Source organism: Anomalospiza imberbis, chromosome 8 (assembly GCF_031753505.1).
Source record: "Anomalospiza imberbis isolate Cuckoo-Finch-1a 21T00152 chromosome 8, ASM3175350v1, whole genome shotgun sequence".
NCBI classification, from domain to species: domain Eukaryota; kingdom Metazoa; phylum Chordata; class Aves; order Passeriformes; family Viduidae; genus Anomalospiza; species Anomalospiza imberbis.
In genome coordinates this window covers 17,285,536-17,313,191 of record NC_089688.1, presented here as the reverse complement: position 1 = coordinate 17,313,191, position 27,656 = coordinate 17,285,536, and the positions used below count along the sequence as shown (strand labels likewise).

General features: G+C 42.7%; 1 protein-coding gene across 2 annotated transcripts in view; it reads left to right on the top strand.

Annotated features, from left to right (window-relative positions):
• ANTXRL (ANTXR like) overlaps window positions 1–27,656 on the top strand; it is a 56,679-nt gene that overhangs the window by 19,992 nt on the left and 9,031 nt on the right. For both annotated transcript variants that reach the window (XM_068197531.1, XM_068197532.1), the window contains exons 10-17: window positions 3,195–3,293; window positions 5,499–5,568; window positions 6,643–6,721; window positions 10,606–10,701; window positions 11,347–11,385; window positions 14,514–14,612; window positions 15,610–15,777; window positions 16,941–17,021. In XM_068197531.1, the coding sequence (XP_068053632.1) occupies window positions 3,195–3,293; window positions 5,499–5,568; window positions 6,643–6,721; window positions 10,606–10,701; window positions 11,347–11,385; window positions 14,514–14,612; window positions 15,610–15,777; window positions 16,941–17,021 (731 nt within the window). The remainder of the gene's footprint in view (window positions 1–3,194; window positions 3,294–5,498; window positions 5,569–6,642; window positions 6,722–10,605; window positions 10,702–11,346; window positions 11,386–14,513; window positions 14,613–15,609; window positions 15,778–16,940; window positions 17,022–27,656) is intronic.

The window sequence follows — 27,656 nt, the reverse complement described above, 5'->3', positions numbered from 1 at the left end:
AACAAGTTATGATCAGGGCTTAAAGCAGGGTCTGAGCCACTCCTTGTAAATGCTCTCATAGTTACTACTGTTTTGGTGATTGCTGGTGATCTTGGCTTCATTTTTGACTTGCCAGAGGTTTAGTGAAATGCTGATGGAACAATTTGTATGTGTTGACAATTCCAATTGGAACTCTGTCTTTATGTGACGAAGCTATCTGGCAAATCCAGTTACAAACTGATCTCGTCATATGGTGACAGCTATCTGATGTTTAATGCTTTTTGACCCTGCACATTCATTGTCCCCAATGTGCAGCAGTGTAGTTGGGTCCTTCCTGTTCCCTCTGATTTAAAGTGACCAAGACATGCAGCCTGTAAACAGGCTATCAGTGCAGAACCAGAGGTGCCTCATATCCCGTTTGACAGCATCATTGCTCTGATTATGCTTATGGTACACAGATGTGATTGAAAGGTTTTGTTGGATGTGGCATCCTACTGGCCACATCAACTACCAGGTGTGGATGCAAGCAGTCAGCTTCTCATCAGAGTCAGAGAAGCGGAGCCGACAGCACAGCCAGTGCACACCAGCTCCAACCTACCATCTCGCTGCCAGCGCCGCCCGGTTGTTTCAGTGCTGACCTTTTTCCCTTCGCTGTCTTGTCAAAAGCTGCAATCCATGATCTGACAGTAACTAAGGAAGAAAAGGACGCAGCCAGAGCCAGGGCGCAAAATTAAATGGAATTAGCCATTTCAACAGAGCATCACCCAGAACGCATTAATGCTCCGGAGCAACCGAGGGGGCAGGCTGCTGAACAACAGCAACAAACCCGGTACCTGCTGTTTGTTTCCCTGCAAGTCTGGGATATTTTCAGCTTGTGTTGGTGGACAACACCATCTACACATTACTACCCAATCACTTGTTCACAACTGACTGTGCAGAGTGGCAGTCATGGTGAAGAGAATGGCAGGAGAGGTAAATTGTCCTGACAAGACTAAACTTCTAGATGTAGCTTTTACCTTTGATGTCGTGTGTTGAAATTTTCTTACTTGCAGCATCTTTTTAAAGCCACCAATTAAGCTTTTGTGATTGTTGCCTTTAAGGCCATTAATTCATGAGAAGGGGAAGAAAAATTTAAGTGCAATTTTGTTTCAGCAAGCTTTTTTTAAAATATAAAATTGAGATGGGGGAAAAATTATCATCTTGGCTGGGTTTTCTGTGCCACTGTGAAGCGGGCTGGTTACAAGCAAGTCTGCCAGTGTGTGGTCCCAGGCAGGTGGTTCTGGTGGGTGGGCAGAGGCCCAGCTGCCCTCAGGGATGGTCATGACTCTCAGCTCTGCTGGCAAAAAAAGGGATGCTCATAATTCTCAGTATAGCAGCTGGGTTAGATGTGGAATGGCTCAAGGCATGAATCTGAGTAAGAGTAACTTAAGATTCTTATTGGAGTGAGAAGCAGATTAATCTGCCTTACAGTACATTTTCATTTGTTTAAAGAAATGCTCATTACCCCCAGTGAGAACCAGGATGTAAATCACTTTCCATTAAAATGAGGCCAAATTCTGATGCTGGATTTGTGTATTTGGCTCTTGGTGTACCCATGGAGATCTCAAATTTTATAATTTTTCTTTAGCAAGATACCTAAGCACGTGTTTCATTTCAAAATGCACTCCAGTAGATACTTTCTTTTTCTCCTCCCAAAATACCTTCTTTGATTCCTGTGTACCTTGTAGCTTTTGTCAGTTCAGAGCCCTGGTCTAGAGCAAATTGCCACAATGGAAACCAGAGTGTGGATTTCCAGTACATGATTGTAATTTGTAAATGCCCCGGTCCAATTCACCTGGACTTGCATTACATCTCAATACAGTGATAATGGCTATGAATGAGAGAGTTTTTTACAAAAACAAGCTGTTTGTACAGAAAAGTAAAGCATTCCACATCCTTATGCTAGCTTGCCTTGCCGTAGCTTGATAAAGAAGTGCAGGCAGATGAGGTTGAATGTATTTCAGCCACCTTTGGGCCTCATGTAGTGTGATCCAATAAAGATTCCTTCCTCCAAGGCATACAAATGACATGGTAGTGCCTTGTATGGAAAGTTGCTAAAAGCCAAATCTTATATCACTAAAAATTATCTACAGCTCCCCTAAATCCTACCAACATTTTGTTCTCCTTTATAGTATGTTTATTAAAGTATAAATGATGGTGCATGTAGACCTGTTCATGGTTTTACTCACTACTAATGGAGTACTATGTAATTCATTCATATTTTTCAATGTGAAGCTTGAAGACTAATTATTCCTGTGTTGTGCTGTTATACCCCTTGTATTGGGCTGGTCTCAAATGCTGCTCAGAGGCTGGTATGAGAGGCCTGTGGTGGATTTGGTTAAAGTAGGAAATTCATGCATGAAAGTGCAAATTCAGTGCTTTCCCTTGCTGTGTGCCAGCAATCTGAGCTGTCAACTGGCTGCTTGTCTGCAGTGTCAAAGGGAGTTTCAGAAGCATGCTGGGGACAGAACAAATTTGTAACGTGTCTCTCCACCTGCATTAAAGATCTTGTCTCTGTGGTCAGTGTAGCAGCCACAATGGCTTTTTGTGTCCTAGAGGGAAGTTTCCCTTGCCACTTCCCTTCCTGGGGCATCTTGTGCCTAGTTTGGCAGTTCAGGCTCACCCTAGCAGAAAGGGGACTGTGGCTTTGTGTTGGGCTTCACCTCTGCACAGTAAAAGGGAGGCAAGAATAGCAAACTGTTGTGTTGTTGGAGCTTTGAGACACAGGAGGTACAGGAGGGGAGTTCTGTCTGTCAGCATCTTCCTGATCAGAGCTCTGCTGAAATCCTAGTGCCATCTGCCATGAAGATTAGGAGGAAGGACTGGTACAGGTGGTTGGTAAAGGTGTCTGTCCCAAAAGCCATGGAGGAACCATGAGATGACATCAGTCAAGTCAGACTTAGTTTTACTGTGGCACCTTTAAGGCATTGCAGTTGTGTGTTACACTTGTGGGAGCTGACTTGAGACAAAGAGAAGACTCTGAAGCACTAATGCCACTGTAGCAGGCTTGGACATTGCTCCTGAATAGAGGGAGTGTCTGTGTGGATGTTTTATTTCAGGCATAGGGCAGAGAACAGCAACTGTCATGTTTTGATTCAGGTCACTCTGAACACAAAAGCTGTATTTGAGTTATTTCTCATAAATAAATCATGAATCTTCTATATTTTTGCTTACAGAATCCTTTCAAGTTGTGGTAAGAGGCAACGGCTTTTATCATGCCAGAAATATTGACCAGGTACTCTGCAGCTTCAAGCTCAATGACAGCCTTACTATCAGTAAGTTTGTGGGCTGGTGGGATTGCAATGACCCCTGTGGCTGTGTCACCTCACGGGCCACAGGCCAATTCTCATCCACGTTAAGGGGAGTCCTTGCAGCAGATGTGAGAGGGAGCTGGGGTAGAGGTGTGCACTTAAAAGAAGCTTGAAATTCATCCTTATTCAATGCAGTGACCTGTGGGCATTGTGTAGTGAGGTCTTACATGGGACATGCTGCTGTACAGTGACCTTAGCACTGCTGTAGTGATCCACGTGGGTGCTGCATGCAGCAAGAGAGGACTGGGGATCAGGTTTTAAGATGGAACCTTGAAATTTCTTCCTATTCCCTTATCCATCAGCAGTAAAAATAAATATTGCTATCTTGATCCCCGGTGGTGTTTTCAGAGTTTTTAGTCACCAGTTCAGGAGACAATAGCCAGGCTTCCCAGGCACGCTCTGCTCTTCTCTGACACCAGTTGCTGGTCCCATCACAGTGACTGTGTGACATGGAAACTCCCTGTCACTGCTGTGCTGAACAGGGTCTTTTGTTTGCTGTCTCAGCAGCCAGGCAAAGGACTGAACAGCAGTCCTGCCTCATTCCTGAGAAGCTGTGTGTGTCTGGCAGAGTGAAATATGGTGTGGCGAGAGGAGCTCTGCTCCTGTTTCATATATGCTGCCCTTGTGGCCTGAGCACAGTAGAGGCTTTCATATGCTGTCGTGGCCAGACTGGTGCCTTCCCAAGCAGTGAATTAACTTACAAGAGGGAACACATGAATTGCTCCTTCATTTCCCATCCCAGTTGTTTATGCTGATGCTGCAGTCAATCAGCTCTGGTGGTCTTGCATTTATTCCACTTACAGATATGCTTTAACCAGGATTTGGTTTTTGTGATTTATCAGTTAGACTTTATGCTTTTTCTTCTCTGACCCAAGTCATTAGCACCTTGACTGGGCTTCACACAGTGAGTGCTGACCTGGGCCTGGAAGTACACAGGAGGAAAACTACTCTCATTCCATTCCAAATCCATGCTGTTTTCCTTGGGTTAAGTTTGCAACAGATGTTGTAATGAGATGCTGATCTGTGCTGGCTTTTTTTCCCCTCCCTAAAACATATCCCTGATTTCCATGCCTTTATCTCTGCCAAGGAAGGGAAATGAGTACTTTCTTCAGGTGTGCTTGAAGGGGGTTAAGCATGAAGGAACAACTTTTACATCTGTTGTTGCTTCAGTTATTTTTTTCCCTACACAAAGAGTAAACAAGCCTCAAAAGTATAAATAAGATGGCAGCCTTTATTAGCCCTTTATTCCCCCAGGTATGACTCTTTCCCACTGGCAGCACAGGTGTTTGCTGGCCATTCAGAGCTAAGCTACAGTCACTGGAGTGGTGGCTGCTCTTGTGCCTCAACTTACACACATTTGGTGGAGTGGCAGTACAGGATTACTGCTGGGCCTCCTGTCTGTATTCATAGGACTTGGCTTTCTGGATGTGACAGGATTAACAGTGCTGAATCATGGAGCAGTGGAATGCAAGGAGGTGGGATGATGTATGCTCTTGTGTTTGACTCTGCCTGCACCAAACCCTTATAAATGTGGGCTGTTTACAGATGATGCTGCCACAGAGGGGAGGCTGGGGCCAGGAGAAGCTGCTAGTGCAGAACAGATCCTCACTATAACATCAGTCATGCCCCCTCTCTGCCTATTTCCTGTAAATGACCAACCATCTCTTGGGTTTGGGTTTTTCCCCCCCAGTATTCTTCCATTTCAGCTCCACCCCATCTCTCTCCTTCCTTTTTCTTGGGCTCAGACAATGCAGCCTTGGATTCTCTCTGTGTATATTTGGACATGGATAGACAAAAACTGAACCCTAAACTTTTGAGCCCTTGAGTAACTCGAGGGGTTGGACTGTTCAGTGTGAGTAGAGGTTGCATGTGATTTTCAGATAGACATGATGAATACTGCTCAAAGCTGAATTCCAAAGGGCTGGTCACTGCAGTCAGGAACAGAGATAAATGTCCAATTCTCAGCTGTGGTATCTCTAGCCTGACAGCATCATGTTGGCATCAACGTGAATGGTTATTCTAGTACTTGGATTTGTAACCAGCACCACTGGGGAGTATTGGTACTTGCCAATATATTGAGCTCATCTGGGGCTGTCACTTCCCAAGGGGGTGGCCTTCTTGAAGCAATTTATTTTTCCATCCCTGAAAGTTAAATTTATTTCCTTGCAGATGAAAAGCCGACTTTTGTTCATGATACATACTTACTTTGCCCTGCCCCAGTGATAGAAGATGCTGGACAGTGAGTATTGCTTTCCAGCATGTGTTGAGAGGGTGGACTTCTGGGTAAAGATGTCATAAATTTGTGTTTGTGTGTGTCATATTGCAGCCATGTCCTTTGTGCCAAATCCTTTCCTAGTATGAGCCAACACAGCTCTATTTAATGTTGGGTCTTCAGCACAGTTTAACCAAAGGTCTTCTTGGACCATGGCCCCATATCATAGAATCACAGAATGGTGATTCCTCCTCTCTTTCTATATCCTGTTGTATATACCAAAAAGTAATTAAATTCAAGACAGACTTAATTTTAATGGAAAGAAGATGCTTGGTTTGAATTCCTCTGTTGTTATTGTATATGTTGCTTCCTGTATTTTGCTCTGCTGTGTCTAGTGTTGATATTTTTCAGCCTTTTTAATCCTGTAGATGGCTGGCAGACATGGCACCTTTTCCCTAGGTGATCTTGTGGGTGCTTATATACTGTACTGGGGCTACAGGTGAATACCTCCCTTGCCTTTCATATTTGTAGATGAAGGAAATTAATTTGGTGGAGTTTTGTAATTTTTTAATTATTACTTTATTTTTTTTCTCCCCTGGGCCCTTTCTCTGATATTGGAGAATGACTAGGGAAGATTCTTCTTGAATTTCACTGGCATTTCAGTGTTTTTACCCTTCTTGATCTCAGTGCAGGTGTTCTGGATTTGCTTGGATACAAAAGAACACACTCTGATTCATTGACAGAAGGGTTTCTTAAAATAAATAAAAAAGTCTTAAAGTTTCCTGTGCTATGTACAGTAGTATTGCTGCTGTCTGAGGCATCCTGTTATGACTCACTGTCCTGGTGCCCTTTGCCCCAGGTGGGATGGGGGTTTTTAAATAAAGAGCATATGTCCCAGCTCAACTAAGGTAACATAAAAAGGGTGGCTCCTGGGTAAGCAGGGAGGCAAATGCAGGTAAGTGCCTGAGGCCATGAGAATGTCCTGACTCAACAGGGCATCCATGCATGCTCATAAACCAATGGTTAAAACAGAGACAGAATAAAGGTAACAATGGGTGTAAAGATGACACTAAAAATAAACATATCTGTTTTGTGCTCTAGGGTGGTTTTCCTACAAGTCAGCATGAACAACGGGCTAACATTCATCTCCAGCTCTGTCAGCATCACCAGCACACATTGTGTAAGTAATTCCAATGGGGCTTGACAGAGGAACAATGAGACCTTGGAAAGAAATGGTTGCTCTTCAGGCAAAGCCTCCCTGAGTGAGCCTGACCTCTCTGCAGCTTCTGTGTCGCTGCTACCGACTGATTCCAGCAGCTCCTGGGAAAATAACAGGGCTACTTAAGGTCAAATTGTTATTGATGGTGGATAGGTCATAATAGATCTTCTGAGTAAAAAATTAAAATAAGAGGCATCCTGCCCATTCCTACCCAGGAGACAGATCCTCAAAACTTAACAGAAGGCAATCTGAGAAAATGATCAAAGGAGCATTAGGGAGCAACACTCTTTTGAGCCTTGGGATCCCTGATGGGATCTGGGGTAAAAGGCATAACTGTTAGGACTTGTATCTGGAAAGGCCACAGAGAGAAAGGACAGTGATGTCTGTCCTGCATCATGTGGTCAAAAAGACCAGGTGGAGTGTCAGGGACGAACAGCTAGAAACGATCCTTTATCAAAATCTTATTTTTAGAATCAAATAAACAAAATTAGGGAACTGACTAACTAATAGAGTTGTCTTCCTTGCCTTGGGGTAAAAATAGGCAGTGCCTATAGCTGTTGTGAGCAAGTACAGTAATTAATTATGTGACCTTGTGTTTGTGGTCTAAACCAAGTTGTCTGAAGTACCTGATAGCAGTTTGAATCATTGTTATTAGTGTCAAAAGGACTTTTATAGCCTATGCCAAATGCTGTCATATTGGTTTGTAATCATTGTTGGCCATTTTGACAGCTGGAGAACAGAAGGGCAGGAATGCAGATAGAGGCGACTGGAACTTGTAAATTTAATTTTCTGATGTTTGCAGCAATGAAGGTTGGAAATATCCCACCAGAATGCTGGAACAGTCTGGATTGTAGGGACACAATATAGCAGAGATGTGTTTGTTTCTCTGTGGGATTATTTCTATTTTGCTAAAACTTTCTTCCAAATTTTCCATACGGAGGACTGATATTTTCACATTTAATTTCACTCTTTTACCTCAGGTACAGTAAAACCTTTCAAGTCTGCAGTGAAACACAAGTGTTAACTGGTGCATTTAGTTACCCATATGTAATCTATTTCTGATGAAGACTGAAGTGTCAACCCTAACCAGGGTTCCTAAAGGCCAGAGCATGGATGTAGGAAGCTTTTCCTTTTGGGTAGCCTTAGGATAAAAAGAGGAATCCAATCTCCAGTCATGTCAATCTGACAGTTTTTGACCAGCCTCTTGCAGATTGAATGTGAAGGAGGCAGGAAGCCTGATTTGCAGCTGATAGAAAAATACTGTCTTGCTCCTGTTATGTCCCATAAGCTGGGAGGTTGACAGTTCAGTTTCCAACTTTGTCTTAATTTCATGCATTTCACTCTTCTCGTTTTAGAGACTCCCTCCATTTCCTTTCCCCTCCTGTTTCCTTTTCTGTGGGTGGCAGTCAGCTGGCCTGCTCAGCTCTCCTCCCCAGCTGGTCCTTCTGTCTTTCCTGTACAGTAAGTATCTTCACTATAACCCAAAAGCCTCTGTGTGATCCCCGTGCTTATTTCTGTTCAGCTGCATGAAGTCTGCTATTTTCTTTTCAAAGTCCAGCTTCACTATGGTGCTTTGTATCATTAAAATCATTAAAAGAAGACTCTTTAGCTTCTTGCTGCCAGCAGCTCCTGAGCTACTGCTGGCAAATGGCTCAGCAATTTGTATGTGCAGTTAGCATGGGAAAAGCAATGCCAGGAAACAAAGGCTACAAAACAAGGAGGTAATGTGTGTTTGGAGTAATAGTAGCAGTGGTACTGCATTGCTGCTGGGCTTGTTTGTTTTTAAGGAGTGCAGCAATATTTTGTGAAGTTATGCTTGATTTTTACTCACCCTTTTCTCAGCAAACTGACTTTACTGAGAATTCATTTCTCTTCGAGTATCTGCTTTCCCAGTCCATTAGTTGTACATGGGGCCAAGGGAGGGACAGAGAGGGGGGCTTAGCACTGAACTGCAGCTGGGTTGTGTGTCCTCTAACAGGACTTGTTTGAGAGGGAGCTGGCACGTTTTGGAGCAATCCAGCTGCTCCCTGGCCAAATGAAGGTGGGCCAAACAGCATATCCTGAAACAGGTCGGTTTGTTGCATCTATAACGAAAAGCCACAGGGCAGTGTAGGGATGGTGATGCTCTGACACAGATATGGCATACTGGGTTACCTGCCCAAAAGCATGGAGTAGGAGCTGTGTTTGTGTTAGTCCCATATTGAATGTGTCAGTCCTGACAGCTCCAGGAATTGGCCTGAGAGAGAACTAGGTACCACCTAAGTCAGTCATTCAGGATCTCACCCAGACTTTGCAAAGCTCTTACCAGCTGGTGCTTTCCACCTTCAGCCTTTTCATTGTCTGAGGGGAAAACAAATGCACCGAGAACAGTGAAGAGAATCCCTGTTGTAAGAAGAGGCTAAGCATCAGTTTCTGGTGTCATGAAAATTCAGCAAGTTTCAGATATAATAAGGTGAATTTCATGGACTTTATCATATAAAAATCACTTTTGGAATTTGGCTTCTTTTCCTTTATCCTTCCATCTATCCTTTGAAAATCTCTTACATCTTCCTCTCTACCCAACTCCTCTTTCCTCAGCCTGATTGACAGACCTTTCTTCAAGCTCTTTTCGCATCTTCCTAGCACCAGACTTTCCTCTAGTTTCCTGCTAAGTTTTTCCTGTTCCCTGATATCTCTGTTGCTGGTGAATTGAACTTCTTCTCAAATTTTGAAAACCTACCACTGAAGAGGTTTTTTTTTTTCCCAGTGTATACTAAAAAAAAAAATTAAAAATGGCTGAAACATCAGAGCTAAAGTTAATATCATTCCAGAACCCAGTGCAGTCCAAGGATAGGGCATGTCTCAGCATGCCATTGCCCATGTGAAACAAATGTTTACTTCCCAAAAGCCACATGCTCTGTATGTTCTGCAGGAAGCAAGCAGTGTATGAAAACCTGATTCCTGTAGTCATCAGAGCAGTAGAGAATTAATCTCTTCTGAGTTCACTAACATTAAATGCTCCAAGTGCAAAGGATCCATCAAGATTTACACAGAAAAATCAGAGCTGTGATTCTCTGATTCTCAGTTGCTCTGAAAAGCTAATTTCAAGTGTTAACGCTTGATTTTTTTTTCTTTTTTGTTTTTTGTTTCTAGTAATTTTAAAGAAAATTTGACTTTGATTTTGAAGGTATAGATCCTTAGCTCTGCATCCCCAGAGTCTCACTGTTCTCTGCAGAGAGATCAGTGGATATAAGAATCAGAAATGCTTAAGATAATGATTACAGTATCTCCTTTTGAAATAGTCAAACTAGCCCTATTTACCAAGAATAAACAGCATTACTGGCTGGTTTGTATAATCACCTAGGCTGAGGTTGTGTGAATGGTTTGAGTCAAGAGGCAACACAGGCAGGCTTGGGAGCTGATGCACTGAGCAGGTGGTGCTCTGTTCTATGATACTGGCATGTGCACAGTTACCCATAAGGTCTGAGCTCCAATATTCCCATTCTTTGAATATCAGCATTTGCATATTCTGCATCTCTAGAATGAAAGGTTACTCTGCACACCTGAGGATGTGTGGTCATGTAGTTTGCAGTGTCATTCTGACAGTAGTAAGGAACTTGTCCAGAATGAGTTGTATACAAGTTTAACCTTCTTGAATCTAGTGGGCTATAAACTGCAAAGGGGAGATGCTTCACTGGTTTTGTGACCTCAAACACTGATGTGATCCTAATGATAATAGTGATTGACTGCACAATCCACCTGAGACCTCATAGTGAGGGAAAGCTGACTCTAAATGTGTAACTTCAGGACTCCTGCCTTCTTTGAGACATACAAAGGTAACTCAGAAATTATCATCTTGTTTGCAGCTGACTGGGACCATCCTTTTCATTGCTCTTCTGATTCTCTTTCTGCTGCTGGCTCTGGCTCTTCTGTGGTGGTTTTGGCCCCTTTGCTGCACAGTGGTAAGTACAGTTGTTTTATTCTATTGACTTGGTTTCATCTATTCTCTGCCAAAGCACAGAGTTAGTGTTGGAGTGGGTGGTTAACCTTGCTTTTAAAAAATGCCACATTTGTAAAGCCCTGATTCAACAATTTGCTTAAAGTGCATGTTGAACTTACTCTTCTCTGGGTTTTTGATTGTTTCAAGGCCTATGTGATTTTCACATTGAATGAGAATTTTAAATAAGCTCATGGATGTGACTTAAGTTTCTGTAGGGATCAAGACCTCCTTTAGACCAGCTTTGAAACCTGCTGCATAATAGTGTAATGGAATTGATTTACTAATGTGTGCACAAGCTGTTACAGTCCTCTTTAAAGACAAGAGTTAGGTTTGGGGTTTTTTTTGCATTTTGTTCGCTGGGGTTTCTTTAACTTATTCAGAGGAGCTGCAGATTCTGAAATAATATCTTTGCACTAACTTGGTAATTATATGTTATTTTTCATCTCATCTGGGTTCATTTTCAATGGGGCTAATTAGAGGACTGAATAGGGGGGAATGAAACAGCATGACTCATTTGTGACATGGACAAGAAAGCAGGGAGGACATAATATTGAGATGGATGAACCCTACCATTGTCTCAGATTTCTCCATTATTTGTTTATTCCAGGTGATCAAGGAGCCACCTCCACCACCGCCTCCAGAGCCTGTAAGTGTGCTATTTTTGAGCTGTGGCACTGCCTGCAGCCACTGTAGTGGCTGCCCAGGAATGTCAGCCCTGTAGGTGTCTTAATGACACCTGAAAGACTGTGAGAGGAAGTGCTCTGGGTCAGGACAGTTATTTCTGCCTTCTGGCCTCTTTAAATACATACATCAAAACTGCTTCCATCCAGGGTGAAAACAGTTGCATAACTCAGAAATCCGCAGGTCAACAGTTCCTATGGTATTTTGTTCCTTCTGCTGTGCATTGAACAGGTGTGTAAGCAAACCTTAGATTCTCAAGCTGTGCTGATAGCTGTGCCTCCTCCAGTAAAGCTGCCATTGTTCTCAGCAGAGTTTAGCCCAGACTGGTAGTAAGGAACAGTCTGGCAGCTGAAAAAAAAAGGACAGCAAAGGCCACATTCTTGTGGCTTTGCTACAGGAGGGGAGACAAAAGCCTGCCCTGGTTGTGGCTCTTCTGCAGAGTGACATTTGGAAGGACATTTAGCCTTTCTCCATTTAGGTTTTGAGCTGTGGGAGGGAGAATTGCATTTAGCTCTTTTGGGGACAGTAACTCACTGACCCTGCCTTCAGTTTAGTTTCACCATAATAGTTTCATGAAAATAATAGTAGTAAATAAAAGCACCACCAGAGAAAACCTGTGCCTGCCTTTATTTCTTTCCTAGGCATAGACAATTAAATAATGGGAAAATATTCCATTATTTAATATTCTCCACTATTTTCTTGCCTAACCCACAAGAGAAGCCTATAGTTTACTGTTAACTTGCTGTAAGTTGACATGAATGTAGGAAGGCAACCACAGCTGCTGTTTTGAGGTTGCTAGAGGCCACCACTAGCGTGTATGTGACCCTGCTACTTGTCCTGAGCAGCAGCACTGTGACAATTTAACTTCAGAATGCACACCAGAATTCATGCTGGGGTTAGTGTGATTAGTGCTATCACAAAGCCTGCAGTTGCAGCCATACTGGCTGCATGTGAAGAAGGTTTCAGAGAGCATCACAGCCCTGCCGAAGTTCCAGATGCATTGCAATTTTAAATGCAATCAAAGAGAATGAACTGATGTAAGCCTCCAGGAGTAACACAGAATACAGATATTATCCATCCCTTTTCTTGGCCTTGTCTTTATCCAGAATGAGTTGTAATAATTGTGTATTATAATAATTGTAACTGTGTGATGAATTTCATTACATTTAGTATTAGGCTCCCTAGGTATGGTGACCTGCCCTTCAGCTGATACAGTGTGGTATTGCTACTATTAAACTAAATATAGGTGTATAAAACTTGTTCTAAAGAACAAGCATTAGATTTCCATGTGGTAGCTATTAACGTGGCTTTGCTGTGTGTTCAGTGTAGGTGATATTTGTTATAAATCCCTTACCAACTGGAAAAGCAGCAGCTGTTACTATTGGCTCTGTCCTGCTAGAGTCAGGCAGTAAGAGCTGTTAGATATGAACACTTGAAATCTGTTACATTGCATGGAAGAGGCAGAGTATCTTAAATAGTAGTCATGTTCACAATGAAATCAAATATAAATGAATTTAAAATGCTGAGGCAGTTCACTGGGTCCTGGTTTAGATTGGCATGAAATGGGATAAAATTTTTGTATTTGTAGTACTCTCAGGAAAAAAAGCTTACTGAAAAAACACCAAACCCAACACCTAACCACAATACCTTCATTGTATTTTTTTCCCAATTTAGGATAAAAACAAAATAACAGGAACAAAAAAAAAAAAAAGGTAAAACAAACACCAAAAAGCCAAAAAAAAAAAAAAAACCCCAAACACAAACTCCCCTTAATGCAAGTGTCGGGTCTAGTCTTGCCTGGCCGTACTAACAAATTTGTTGGAGGAACTGACCTGTTGAACTGTAGCTGAGAGACCACATGTCACTGAATAACCTTTCTCCAAGGCATAACCTAAGAGGTAAATACAAACAAACAAACAAAAAAAAATTAAAGCATGGTTTCAAAAGACTATTATTGTCTTTTGGGCTCTTAATTCCTTTCCATTCCAATAGAAACATGTAGGGTAATTTTGTGAAAATGCCATGTACTGATGTATCAGTAATTTACATCTCTCTATAGTATTTGGCTTTCAGTTAATTTTTTGTTTGGTTTTTTTAATTAAAAAGTAAGTTCAGGTAGTGTTTCTAGAAACATCCTTGTGCTGAGGAGCAGTAGCAGAGAGCACTGTACGTGGCCAATCCAAGAGCATGTCTGCATATAAACATGAGGCACAGTTATTTGAGGAATGAATGAAATATTGTAGGAGGTTTGTTGTGCCCTCTCCTCAGCTATCTGTGTACTTGGAGAGTGTCAGGCTGGGACTTTCAGGTGCCTTCACTTAGTGTAATGATATGGAGTCTGAGAAGTCACAGTTACTTCTCTTGGCTCAAGATGATAGAGCTGGAGATGTGTTCCCAGGCTTGTTGAGCCAGAACCATTTGACAGCTTTTAGTTAGGCAAGAACAGAAAAATTAACCAGAAGTTAATTCCTGATTCAGACTCTGACATGTTTCAGACAAATAATCTTCAGTCTTTATGATTGCTCTGGTTCTGATCTCCCTAACAATTGAGATGCTCCTGTCTGAACCCTATTTCAAACTGTATAGCTTGAGCCAGACTCCACAAAGCATCAAATAGAGTAGAATAACTGGTTACAGCTGCCATGAGAAAAGGGTCTGATGCACATGTTAGAAAACTCAACAGTGGTCGCTTTTTTTCCTCTGTTAGGTGACATTAAGTTCTAAAAGTGCGATTAAGAAATTATTTCTCTGGGCTCACTCACCACTGCATTTTCTGCATAGCACAGTGGCAAGCCAGTATATGTACAATTCATCTATACTTTGCCTTTCCTTACAAATCAGCTGAGATTTTGGAGCTCAATGCCTATTTGATTAAATAAAAGCAGCCTGGGCAGAGGAACAGGCAATCCTCTCTGCCTTCCTAGTTAAAATTGCAGCTGCAGAGACAAGAGACTTTCTTGGTTTTTGTCAGCAAATAAGCATAATACACAAAGCCAGATATCCAAGGATTGGACCATAGGATGTTCAGCTGTTTTCCACAGTTTATGCTTTTTATGTGAGAACAGCATTAATATCTCCCTGTCTTTCCCACAGGACTCAGATGATGAAGATGGATTGCCAAAGAAGAAGTGGCCAACCGTGGATGCATCTTATTATGGAGGTCGAGGTGTTGGTGGGATTAAGAGGATGGAGGTATTTGGCTTATTCTTTAGGGTTATAAACGCCAGCACGTTTAATTGAAAATTGTACCACTGTGTTTTCATGTGATTTTTGAAGAGGACCAGAGACTGGGATTTAATCAGGCTTGTATACCTAATTTGCACCTTGTGTCCAAGTAACAGGCATCAAGCTGCTATCATTTACATGAATAATTAAATGAATCTAGCATTATGAGCTAGAGAAAATCTGCAGGTTAAGAAATGAGATAAGCACCACCCTTTGGTGCAGTTGCAACCAGTTCTCTTGTCAGATGAAATTCAGGCAAATTTCACTGATTTTATATTTGAAGGTGCTGTCTATGCAGTGCCTGCTTTCTGTGGAAAGGGAGGCTTCTCAGCAAGTTCCTGCAAGACTGCAGATGAAGAATTGCATCTTAATATCTTTAACCATTTTCCTCGGAAGAATTTTATCCTTGATGCTGAAAAAGTATGCTGACCATGACACCATGGATCATATATTGTTCTTGAATGCAGAGTTACTTTTCTGCTTGAGCTAAGTCAGACAACAAAATCAGATATTAGATACTGGGAAAAATGTATTCACTGAAAGGGTGATTAGGAGTTGGAGCAGGCTGTCTGGGGAAGTGATGGAATCACCATCCCTGGAAGTGTTGAAAAGGTGTGTGGGTATGGCACTTGAGATATGGTTTAGTGGTACTGGGTTAACTTAATCATCTTAGAGTTCTTACCAACCTTAATGATTTTCATCTGCCCCAGATGCTGTGAATTGCCACAACACCTTAGATTGCTGGAATGTGCAAAGGCTAAGTAGTTACAGCAGTTTTTGAATGAGACTATTTTATTCTTAAATGTGTATTTCAGATTATGGTAGGAGTTTGGTGCTTTCATAAATTTGACCTAATTCTGGTAGCACTTGGTCATCTGATGGGAATTAGATTAATATCTGTGAAAACCACCTGCTGGTGGGGACTGTTGAAGTGTCTTCTTACAGTGTTCTCTCCTGACATCAGGTGCGATGGGGAGACAAGGGGTCAACAGAGGAAGGAGCAAAATTGGAGAAACCCAAAAATGCTATTATTAAGTTGCCAGAACAGGAGTATGAGCCATGGGAACCCAAGCCAAAGAAGCCCCATGTGAGAAAACCACCTTCCCAGCGAAAATGGTACACTCCAATCAAGGTAATGTGTCTGACCCTCCATTTTAGCAAGTCTCTTGTGTCACGCAAGATGCTATATAGCACTTTCTTAGCACAGCCTTTCTTTCAGCAGAGCTGAGAGAGCCTATTTAGAAAAGTGGCCATTAATCCTCACCTTTGCCTAGTTTTGGAATGTATATTTCACTTGGCATTGTGTTGCCATAATTTTTTGAGAAGAGTAGAGGGTATGAGCAGAGATCTTCCTTTCCTCAGCTCACAGTCTTTTCAGGTACTCTTGCCTGGGGTGCAACAGCCGATCCCTTGAAACCTTAGGGAGGGCAGATGCTGTTTTCTGCCATCTCCAGGCAGCATAGAAAAGGATCAGATAAATGGCACTTTCCTTGCTTTGGCTGCATTGTGGCTAAAGGCTTGGGTTGGGATCCGGATCTGTTTCCCCTTAGTTCAACCACAAGACAGTAGTGTTTGGTTTTTGGGCAAGTCACTCAGTCTCCCCATATTTTCACCCTCAATTCTCCCATGTCATTATAATATCTGGTGTTTCAATGTCTTTTAATGTATGTATCCTCACACAACCCTAAAGGCAGGGAAGAGCTGTTATCTCTGCTTGCAGAGAAGGAAGCTGGAGGGCTAGCACAGTCGAGGCTGCAGCATACCATGCTCATCCCAGGAATCTATGGCCATGTCCCAAAACAGTGCTTTCTGGGATGAGTTCCCCCCTCCCCTGCTTACTTACAGATCAGTTAAACAGTGCTTGAATATTTCTGGAAAGCATCTGTGAATTTTAATGTCTGTCTAGGCAGGTATTCTTCTGGCTGTTTATCCATGTTTCAGTTCTCTTCCCATCTGTACTGTACTTTTGTTCTGCCTTTTGTAACACCTAAAGTAAGATTAGCACTTTAAAGTAACACCTGTCTAATTGTGCCTCTTAAGGGAGTTGTTCACATTAATCTGCTCTCATCCTCACTGCATATTTGGTATTACCCCACTGGGGTTCTTCTGGTTGTCCAGATAAAGTGTACAGAGGACAGGGTACAGGACCAGTGTGTGTGCAGACAACTTAATGCAGAAAAGCTGTACCAACCCAGCTGTTGTTTAATCTCATGCTATTTTTACCACATTTCCTGGTCATATCTTGTATCTCTTTCTTTTTCTTTTTTTCTTTTTTTTTTTTTTTTTTAATTGCAGGGTAAACTTGATGCACTGTGGGCTTTGGTTCGACGAGGCTATGACCAAGTCTCTCTTATGAGACCACAGCCAGGGGATAAGGTAAGGCATCTCAAATGCACTGGCATCACTCCTCTGTTAGTAGCAGCAATGCTCTTCCCTTACAGTCAGCCCATCTATTTTATTTTCATAAGCTTGTCTCTTTTCACATTGCCCTAAAGCTAAAAACTAAACATTTTAATGTTTCTTGGTTTTAATAATGAAGTTCAATGATTATTGAGAAATCATGAACTGTACAGATGATGTAAAAACAAATCATAGCAAAGTTAAAGGAGAACAAGTTGGGGTTGAATTGTGTGCAGACACATTTCTCAGTCATCTCCTGCACATAGACAAGGAGTATGACCTGCCTTGATGAAGTCTATTGGCCAAAAGTAGGTCAGGAGCAGACTCCTCCTGGGAGGCAGCAGGGAGTTTGTGCTTTTCAGAGCCACAAAGATGTCTGTGTACTGTCCCTGGGTCACTGGCAATAGCTTAGTTCAGAGCTCTCGCAGTTTCCCCATGTGAGCCTGGCACTGTTACGATTGTCTCTGTTTTGTTGTTCTGAGGGAACAACTCCCTAAGAATTGAGTGCTGCTGCTTTGAGCTGTTTCACCATCAAGATTTGCTTTCTGCAAGGGTTCTTTGTAACATGAGAACTAAGCAGACACAACAGCATCTCTCTTTCCCCTGTGGGCAGAGTCTATACATTTCATCACCTTGGCTCTCAGGTGAGGGGATTATAGAGTTACAGCAACAGGGTCCATAAAGTGCTTTTTTGGGGATAGGACTGGTGCAGACGCCCAGGCTTGTTTGCCTGGGTAGCTTTTACACCTAATGACAGACTTTAAAAGTAGCTCTAATTTGCATCAGCTAGGGCAGTAAGTTGCATGTCTCTTGCTTTTGGCAAAATATTATGCCATTTTTCTAGTCGTCAGCCAAACATGCTGCATCAGTATTTAAAGTTTAATCTCTTCCATTTTTCTTTTGGCACATAATGAAACCAAGAGAACAACCCCAGATTCTTATGCTACTTTGTAAAATGGTCTTTAATGTTTCACTAAGCTACATTTTCAAGGCAGCTGTGCTAGAGACACCTTATTTACTTTTTAAGCACGATCTAGAGCTTCTGAATAGGCTCTTTAGGTCCAGCTGTATTTTGATAGCGCTAACATTGTATAATATGAATCTATCCTCTGCCTTTCACTCCCCTGGTTGGGACATTTCTATCAATGCAGAGCACAACAGAGCCTCTGTTAGCCAGCGTGGTCAAGAAACATGCAGGGGGCTGGCTCGGAACAGGGATCCTCAGTTCCTTGCTTTCCAGCTCTGCTGTGGGGAGAACAAGGGGCTGAAAAGAGGCAATGTAAAACATCAAGCTGAAGGATTATTGTATCAGGGATAACATAAGAAAAATCAAATGTACATCTGGGAAATAGGGTGGAAAGAATCCTATTGAGCCAGATCCAGTGGAATCATAGAATCATCTCTGTTCCCTGGCCTGTGAAATTAACTAAGGCTGAACAATATTGAAAGTGAAACAAGAATATAACTCGACAGCCTTCTGCTGTTTAAAAAAAAAAAAAAAATATATATATATATATCACAGGCCTGTATTTCATGGAGAGAACTAGCACAGAAAGGAACAAGTTTATTATTTATTCTTTGAGTAACTTCTCTAGTAGCAGTCTCTCAGTGGATAATTGACTCCTTGTAAGCTGGGTTTTTGCTGGGGGATGTGTATAAATCCGCCTGTACGTGCAGGTCAGTAAATGTGAGCGCACACACACACACGTGCACACTCGTCATGGTGGCTGAAGAGCTGGGAGATCAGGCCAGTGCTGGGAGGGAGCAGCAGCACGGGCAGCACGGAGCTCTGGCAGCCCCAGGAGCAAGGGCACAGCTCTGCCCAGCCCAGGCAGGACAAGGTCACTCCTTGGCCAGCTGTGCTGGCAGCAGTCGGAGCACTTAGCCAGGGGCTGGGGAGATGGTGTTCTTCCAGGCTCTGCCATCCAGAGGCCAGGGAGTATAGGGTGATCCTGGAGCCAGACGTTGCTTTGGTTTGTGTGGTTTTGAGGGATTGGAGTGGGGGAAAGAGTTCTTGGTGGGGTCTAAGTGCAGCTTTTTTTTTTTTTTAAGGTAATTTCATTGCTTAACATAGAGCTTAGGAGGAAAACATAGAGCTTAGAAAGCAAAAGGAACACAATTTCACTCTGTTTTGGGAGTGATATGTGGATTCATGCCTCGGAAAAGTCATAAATCTGAAGTTCCCAGAATCAAACAAGTTATTTCCCTTATATTTTCAGGGGTTACCAGACATATAGGTTGTTTCCCACTGGAACAAGATTCAGTGAAGTTACATTTTCCAAATTTCTGCTTCACAGTTTACCTCCATTAAAAAAAATGTTTCCTTTTTCCTTTTTTGCTGCTTCAGCTGGGCATATATCCCTTTTTGCAGCCATTGGATGAAATTATAGCAAACCACTTTTTTCTGCCTAATGAAAATACTCATTATGGAGAAGAGAACATCCACAGGACAGGAAGAGAAATATTTTTACAAGGCTTTTAGGACAAAGGGAAGATGAAAAAGGATATTTTTAAATTATATATACGTGTGTGTGTGTGTGTATATATATGTATGAGTTTTTCTACATTAAAGCAGTCTTTGGAAACTCCTTTGAAAAGTGTAACATTTTTATCATTTGAAAATAAATACTGTGATGTGGAAGCTTTTCTCCCTCTCAAAAACCTGAAAAATACTTGTAAAAAACTGTGATAGTTTTGTTGGTTTTGATGTATTCACCAATGTATCTAGCTTTGTCACACAGAAGCAAAAGTCTGTTACACTTTTTGATAGCTGTTCAGCATCTTTCCCCACAGTACAGGCCTCTTATCTCTGGATCTGTAAATTATACTGCAAAGGCAGTATTGCTATCCCAGATTTTTGAATCATGACTTATTACCCATTCCTATTATGAAATGAAGTTAAAAATAGTACTGTTTGTATATTTTTGAGTCTTCTTGTGGGGAAGTCCATTCCAGAGTGTATGTGAGAACCTTGCAGTAGAAATACAGGCTTGAAACATGTGTGCAGTAATATGGGACTGACAGCTGCAAGGGGTTCTGTTGTCCTTTCCTGTGAGTGAGCAGGTCTGCTGTCCACCCATGTTTTTCTTCCTTCTTCATGGTCCTGTTGCCATTCCCCATCCTGCTCTTTTCCTTGGTCTCCTGCCCTAGACATTGCCTTCCATTTCCTTCGTGGTTTCTTCCTCGTTTTCTCTCTCAATTCATGTTTGCATGCCCTTCCCCTTGATGAGACAGACTGATTCCCTGCAGTCCTGTCTTTGGGAGCAGTAGGTTGGTCCCCAGCCTCCTTATCCTGTTCCTCTCACACTGCAGGACCTGAGCTGCTGGTAGCATCATGCTCTGGGCTATGGCCTTGCTGCAGAGCTGGCTGAAGCTCTGAGAGTTTCCCTGCCCCAGCTCGTGTCTTCCATGAATTTATCAAGAAATGGATCTCAGGATGGATGATTCATCAGTATTAGGCAGGATTGTATTACTAGGACCATATTAATCCTTGTGAAAATCACAGGAGCTTTTTGGAACTGCCTATTTAAAGAAAGCCATGCAGGCACAAGCTCCGGTGCTCCTTCTCCTGTGTGCCCACAGTGTTTTGCTTGGCTCTTACAGACAGCTCCTCCTCTTGGTCTCCAGTCAAGATCATATCATAGCACCACCAGTGAATTTTTTTCGTTTGGCAAGTACCTCAGAAAAGGGTCACAGGATCACGCTCACTTGACTTCCTCAGGTCACCTCTAGCAGGAATTTCTGTTGCACCAGGATGGGACAACAGGGAATAAACACACTTAGCTCTACCCCATCATTAGCAGCTAGGCTGTTATTTGTGGCATGAAGTTTTGCTGAGCTCTCAGACAGCATCAGCAGAGGAGTCAAGGGATAAAAAAGGACTTGTGGCTCTGTGGTGGGTTGCTGGGCCTTCTGCTTTCCTGGAATGTACAAAGGTGAAGCCTTCATAGGCATTTGTGCGACTGCTGCACTGGTGGATCCCTTAGAGCTAGGCTTTCTTCCCACCCTTCCTCAGAAATCTCTTAGAGGACCAGCAGTCACTCTTCTGGCCCAAGAAAGGGACTGACAGCTCTGAGGTGGGGACACTGCTCATCCAGCTGCAGGAGTATGTCAGTGTCCCCATGGCCTGATTGGGCCATGTGTTGCTCAAGGCATTCAGATTTCCTTGAAGACTTTCCCATCACTGTGTTGGTGTCCTCCTGAGCTTGGTTCTGAGCTTGCAGCAGCTGCTCTGAAGGCTGGAGCTTGGGAAATATTAGTGTCTGGCTGTCTTGAAATATTTCATACAAACAAACCCCAGCAGCTGGTAGGGCAGGTTGTCAGTAGTCTCTGCACAAGGTAAGTTTCAAGCTCTTGCCTTGGCCTCATGGTTCAGGAGTGGGCTGGTACCAATGGCAGCAGGTAAACACTGAAAGCCCCAGTATATGCAGAGGGCAAGGGGAGGTGCTTTCCAATGGTCTGCTAGTTGCTGCTTTCAGCAATTCCATTCCATTCTGCCTCTCAGCACATACTGATTGATGCAGGAAATTCTTAGAGGCTTGGTTTACCAAAGTCCTTGACTAAAAACCCAACATTTTTCCCCTCAGGCAGAATTGATCATTTACTATAAAGACTTAAAACGTGATTTCATTATTTTCACTGAAACTTTTGTAGCTGCAACAGGGACTGTAGACTGGATTTTGCTGTCACCATCCCCTTGTATACCCCTGGGACTTTACTTAGAAAAAAGCAATTCCCTAGTAGTACTACCCTGTGGTTTGTACATGTAAAGCCCTTTCCTGGGGAACGGGACTAGAAGCAGGCTGCTGTACAAAACTTTGAGAGCTTTTTTGCCTTTTTCTGTTCCATAAAACCGAGATTAAAAGGCTGCTGTGGAGCCAAAAATGTCACAAACTATGAGCTGCTGGTCATTTTAGAAGCCAGAACTTCTGGATCCTTTCAAGTTCTCACCCTTGAGTTACGGTGTGATTTGGAACAAGGCATAGAAGCTGGAATTTTAAACAGCAGCCTTTGAAATGAGGAGTATGTGTGTTCCTTATTCTGTGCATCCCTTTCAGAGTGAACACTCTTAGTCTGACAGGTTTGTTAAAGCTCAGAAGGTCTGATTACTCTCAAATTTTGAGTGATTACTTGTAATGCTGACCATGACATCTATGTGCCTTGGTTTTCCTACCAACAAATAATCATGAGAGCACAGTATCTACCTTCCTTACAGCTGTGAGGTTTAGTGTTCTGCCAGGCATTTGGGACTCCTTAGATGAATCATGGGACACCAAGCTTATGGATTATTAATGACTATTAATTATTCTCTAACTGCTACTTACAGGTGGTCAGCAGCTTGAATGCAGCCCACGGTGATGGCAGCACCCACCTGTCACGCCACGCTGGCTGCCCACGGACTGGTGCTATTTGGAGCTTATTCTAATTACTTCTCTTCAAGACCCAGTAATGCCTGTTAATAGGCTTCCCTGCCTCTTGCTTGGAGATGTGTTGCAATCACCCATGTAACAACTGGCAGAGCTACAGGGGAGGCTGGAAAAGCAGCACTGAGCTCCTGCAGACTGTAGTCATCAGTGGCTGCTGCCTGGTCCTGGGGCTTTTTTCCCCTTTGCTTTTCACCGTCATAAGCTGCTGAAAAATTAAAGAGATGAAGACATTGCCTGCCACAGTAGGTGATCTCACTTTGTCACTTTCGATGAAAATGTGACACACTAAGCTCCCATTTTGCTACTTTCTTCTTTTTTTAAAGGACATAGGCATCTCTGAAATTTATTCCTGCTTTAGAACTCATGGCATAGGGGAAGAAGCTCTCTTTCTGTGGTGTGAGACCAATGTCCTAATGCACAGTTCCCAGGATGTGTTGAGTGCTGCAGCTGGAAACATGTAATCTGTGACTAATGAATTTCCTGTCCTACAAGAAGCCCATATACTGCATTACCTCTCACTTGTGCCAGGATTGTGTTATTTCTGTTGTGGAAGAGGAATTCACAGGCTTTGGGGATGGATGCTGCCTGTCTGCACCCAGGTCAAACCAGTAGTCTGTCCATGTCTGTGGCAGCCAGAGGCATGCTCAGGAACAAGAGGCTCTTCTGAAGGATGAGTGCAAGGCCCTGGGCTGGTGTTGCTTGGCACACAACAGGGTGAAGAAGGATTGGCCTTGTGGTACAGCCTCGTGACTGTAGCTTACATAGTTATTTAACTTCTGCTGTACTGCAGTTGTACAGTGAATAAGTGAGGTGAAGAGTAAATTCTAGGAGACTGAGGCCATGTTCCTACTGGTACTTTGAGCACTTAATAGAGTCTGTTAAGGAGAGATGGGACTCTTCTGCTAGTCGTAAAACTTATGTGCCACTTTGCTATTTCTCTGATATGTATGATAAAGGAATAGTTTTGTCAGGTCTGATTCTCAGGGTTTTTTTAATTGGGAGAATGTCTTTGGGATAAGGCCTGGTGACTTAATCCCTCATTAACTGGATCTCTGACATGTCTGCATGGAGAGAACAGGCTCTTGTGTTGTTATCACAGTTTTCCAGGCATCACTTCACTGGTGTTCCACAATCCTACAGCGTGTCCAAGGGCCTGACTTGAAGCCTGGAGGCTGTCTTGGGCCTTAGTACTACTGCCACAGGGCAGTACTGATGGCACACCTCTTTTGAGAGGAAAAGTGCACAAATGCACATCCTTACTAGGACTGCGTGTACAGATCCACAGTTTGCACATGGAGAGGTATGTTGCTGCCAATATGTTTTTTGTTTCCCAGCAGCACCCTTGGATCAATGCTGAACATCATCTGACTGTTTCAGCTGACTTGCTGAGAGCTGTGCATCCCTCACTGTCTTTGAGTTGGGTAACACTGCAGAAAGCAACCTACCCAGCCTTCCTTAGCTTACATTAGCAGCCTTAGCAGCCTGTCTGTGTGGTGGGCCAGGATCTTACATTTTTGGCTGAGGCATGAAAAAATAATAACCATTTCCACCAAGAATCTCCAAGTTTCCATCATTATTATGTACCCTAGTCAGGTGAATAACATTGTACACACAATAATCTCAGCTTTCTCTTGAGAGACAGTCAAATAATTCACTCAGGAGAGCATGATGACACTTAATTGCAGTTTGAGCAAGATCAGTTATGGTTTTTGTGGCCTAATTTGCTACTCCCAGCAAGCCACCAATACCTCAAGGCCGAGGCTGTTGCACCCAGCAAATGTTTGTTGCCTTTGTTGCTGTCTCCAAAGCCCTCCCCATTCTAGGAAATGGACAAACGCAACATCCTCTTCCCTCTTTCCCTGAAACCACCAAAGGAAAGAGGAAAATCTTTTGCAAACCAACCACTGTTGTGTTTTTTTCTTGAACCACATTCTAGTCTGGTCAGCGTTCAAGTGTGGAAATGTGTGGTGCTGTGGTTAAAACAAGGGACGTGAGTCACAAGTCCTGAACTTGTAAATACCATTTTTTTCCTGCATAACCTTGAGTAGATGACATGACCTGACGGTGGCTCTCCTCACTTCCTCTACTCTGGGACCCTCATCCATAAAAGCTGTCAGGAAAGAGGAAGGCAGTAAATCACATGTGAGTGCAGGTTTAGGTTAAGATATTTTTCTGAGGTTTGGGTGGGATTTGGTCTGGTCATACTTTGAGATTCGTACTGAATGTAAAGTGTACCTGACAGACCTTAACTTTGGTTATGTCCAGGGTTACTCTTCCGTTCCCTTTGTCACATCTGCTTTTTTAGGGCTCAGAATCAACAGGCTTTGTTATGGATCTGCACTGTGCATTAGTTTAGCCACAGCCTCGGCAAGGTCCAAGACATGTGATGTTTTGTGCATTCCTGCAAGATATCTTGTGACTCTGGCCATTCTTTCAGGAGATGTCTGTAGCCCATTGCTGCATTTCCTTGCTGAGGCACGGCTGGAAGCAGCATGCAATTTCCTGCTGAATGGAGTGTGTTGCATATTATTTGAATAGCCCTGTGTTTGATACTGCGGTGGGCTCTTCATGTCTCTTTCCTTGTGTGCCTAAGCTGAAAAAGTGGTTTCAGGCATGAGAGAGCTGGATGGTGGGCATTTGTTTATTTTGCTGAAGAGTACTGGTCCTAGCTTAAAAGTCTGATTTCCCTGGCTGAGCTATTCCTCCCTCAGATTCCTCATTATTGTCCACTTTCTCCAGTGGTAAACTGGAAGTAGCCCCCTTGCCTTCAGTGTATTCCTGCACTGGTCTTCAACCTAACTGAACAGACTGCTCCCAGCAGACCCATCCCTTGTTTCAAGCAGGGCTGTGCACAGCTGGGGCTATGAACTGGGGAATAGTGTCTGCTGATGGGTGTCTGGGAAAACTGTCAGTACTTGATTGTATTCAACTCTCAGTATTCTGATAAAAGAAACTACAGTAGCCTGGGATAGTGCAGCTATTAGTCTTACTGCAAAACAGCTCCTGTTTTAATTGCCTAGTAGAATTGAACACAGTTTTCCCTATTACTGTCCTTATTTTGATTTAAAACTGTTCCTTTAGATGGTCTGTAAATGTTTGTTCATGTTAGTAGAATTAGCTGAAATTGAAAATATACCCTTGGAAAAGTCTTAGTTATTTTCAGGTTTTGTTCTGAAACACCTTTTCTGTCTGAAACTCAAAAGATGATTTGAAATGAACAACACATATTTCAAGCCTGAATTAAACTTATTTTGACATACTTGTTTTACCTTAAAAAATAAGACTTTTGGTTGCTGTTGACTTTTCCTTGGGCCAGCAAGTGAACTGAAAGATGACTTTTATTGCTGCTGTTATGTGCAATGCATGCCATGGATCTGTTTGTGAGTTTGTCCTGGCAACCTACCTCCCTTGGTCCATGGAGGATCCCTGGATGGGATTATTACACATTTAGTGTCAAAAGAAGAGCTCCTGTGCTCTCTCTCATCCCTTCCCCACCCCATAAAGCCTATTTTCTCAGTTATTTGGCCCCCACAGCCAGGGGGTGTCTGAGGGCATATTGGACTTTGAAGGATTTTTTTCTCCCAGCTTATTTACAAACAAGGCTGGTCCCGCTTTGCCTCTATGAGAGGGGCTCAGGTATCTTGCCTGAGCTTTTTGGGCATCAATGTCAGCCATGCCTCAGTCAAAACAATGGGTTTTGTCCTAAATGTGTCAGCAGCCCAAGGAATTGCTTAGCTGTGTGTCACTGTCACCATGTGCCCAGCTCCTGGCCCGTGAGCAGGATCTCATTGTTTGGGACTTGGGAGTCAGAGTTTGTGAGGCAGGGATTAACTTCCTGTGCTGCGTCTCCATGGTGCTGCTCCAGTGAGCCTGGGTTTGTGGGTGCTTTAGTTTGGTGGCTAAAATGAGAAACTTATAAGAGGCGTTTTGTGGACTTTGTGAAGAATTCACATGTGCCCCAGCTGCTTTTAAATATCACTGCCCCTTCCTGGGTCAGGATATGTATCCTGTTTAAAGCTGGGTTTCCTCCCACATCTTAAAGCTCAGGCTAATTCCTTTTGCAATGAGCAGCACTTTGGGTGAGCCCAGTAGGTTACACCTCTTGGTAGCATCACCTTACTCATGCTGTGCTGTAAACAGAGTTTGCTGCTGCTGCTAGGATCATCCTTGTGCATTTGCATTTTCATTTTGTAATTTTCTATTTGAATTTATCTGATGTGCCTAAGGGCATTACAGGGTCCTCACTGTTACAATGAGTGATTCACAACCCACAGTGCAGTGATTTCCCTCCCCTCCAATAACTCCATCATAGAAGGGAGGGAGCAAAAGTCATAGGAGTTTACTTAGGAAGAGGCCAGATAATACACTGGGGAAAGAATGAGCTGGACTTATTTTCCTTTTTAAAAGCAACACCAAAGGAAGTAATTACATTCTCATTGCTGGACACTGCCACTTTACTGGACCTTACTCTTAAAATCCTCTTCCTTTCAGTCAACCCCATTTTCTCTTATCTCTTCATCGTTTTGGATTACCATCATTATAGGTGTCAGTCCTGATCTGCCAAATAGATTCCCAGAAAATTGTTATGTGCAAGGGGATTTATTAAACTGGAAGATATGTATAAGAGTCAGGTTAGCATGCAAATAAATATTTTAACTTGATGATATTTAATGTTTTGATTTGAGCCCTGATAACTTAAAATGGCTTCATATTAAAATTAATGACAATTTCATAAAATAATTGTTAATGATTAATGAAATAGCCACCATATAATTAATTTTGATTATTATAATTTAATCATTAAATAATATTATTAGAAAGTAATTATAAATTACATATTTATTAACCTGAAAGCGTGATAAGTCACCTAACTGGTGATATGGGAATCTCTGGCACTTCCAGTGCTTTATTTTTCAACACAAACCTGATATCTGAGTCCCAAATGTAAGAACAGGAGTTAGTAAAAGTTACTTGTATGTGCCTGAAAACCAGGCAGCCTTGGGTTTTACGTGACAAACTGTTTCAGCAGCTCACTAATTTCTAGCCTGTCTGCTGCAGGGTAATCAGTGCAATTCCCAGGAAATCCATGAAGGTTTTAATGAGCCATGACATGTTGAGTGCACAGTCAGCGTGAAGCAGTGCAGTGTGAGGAAGCTTTTGGCAAAGGCTGATGCACATAGATCCT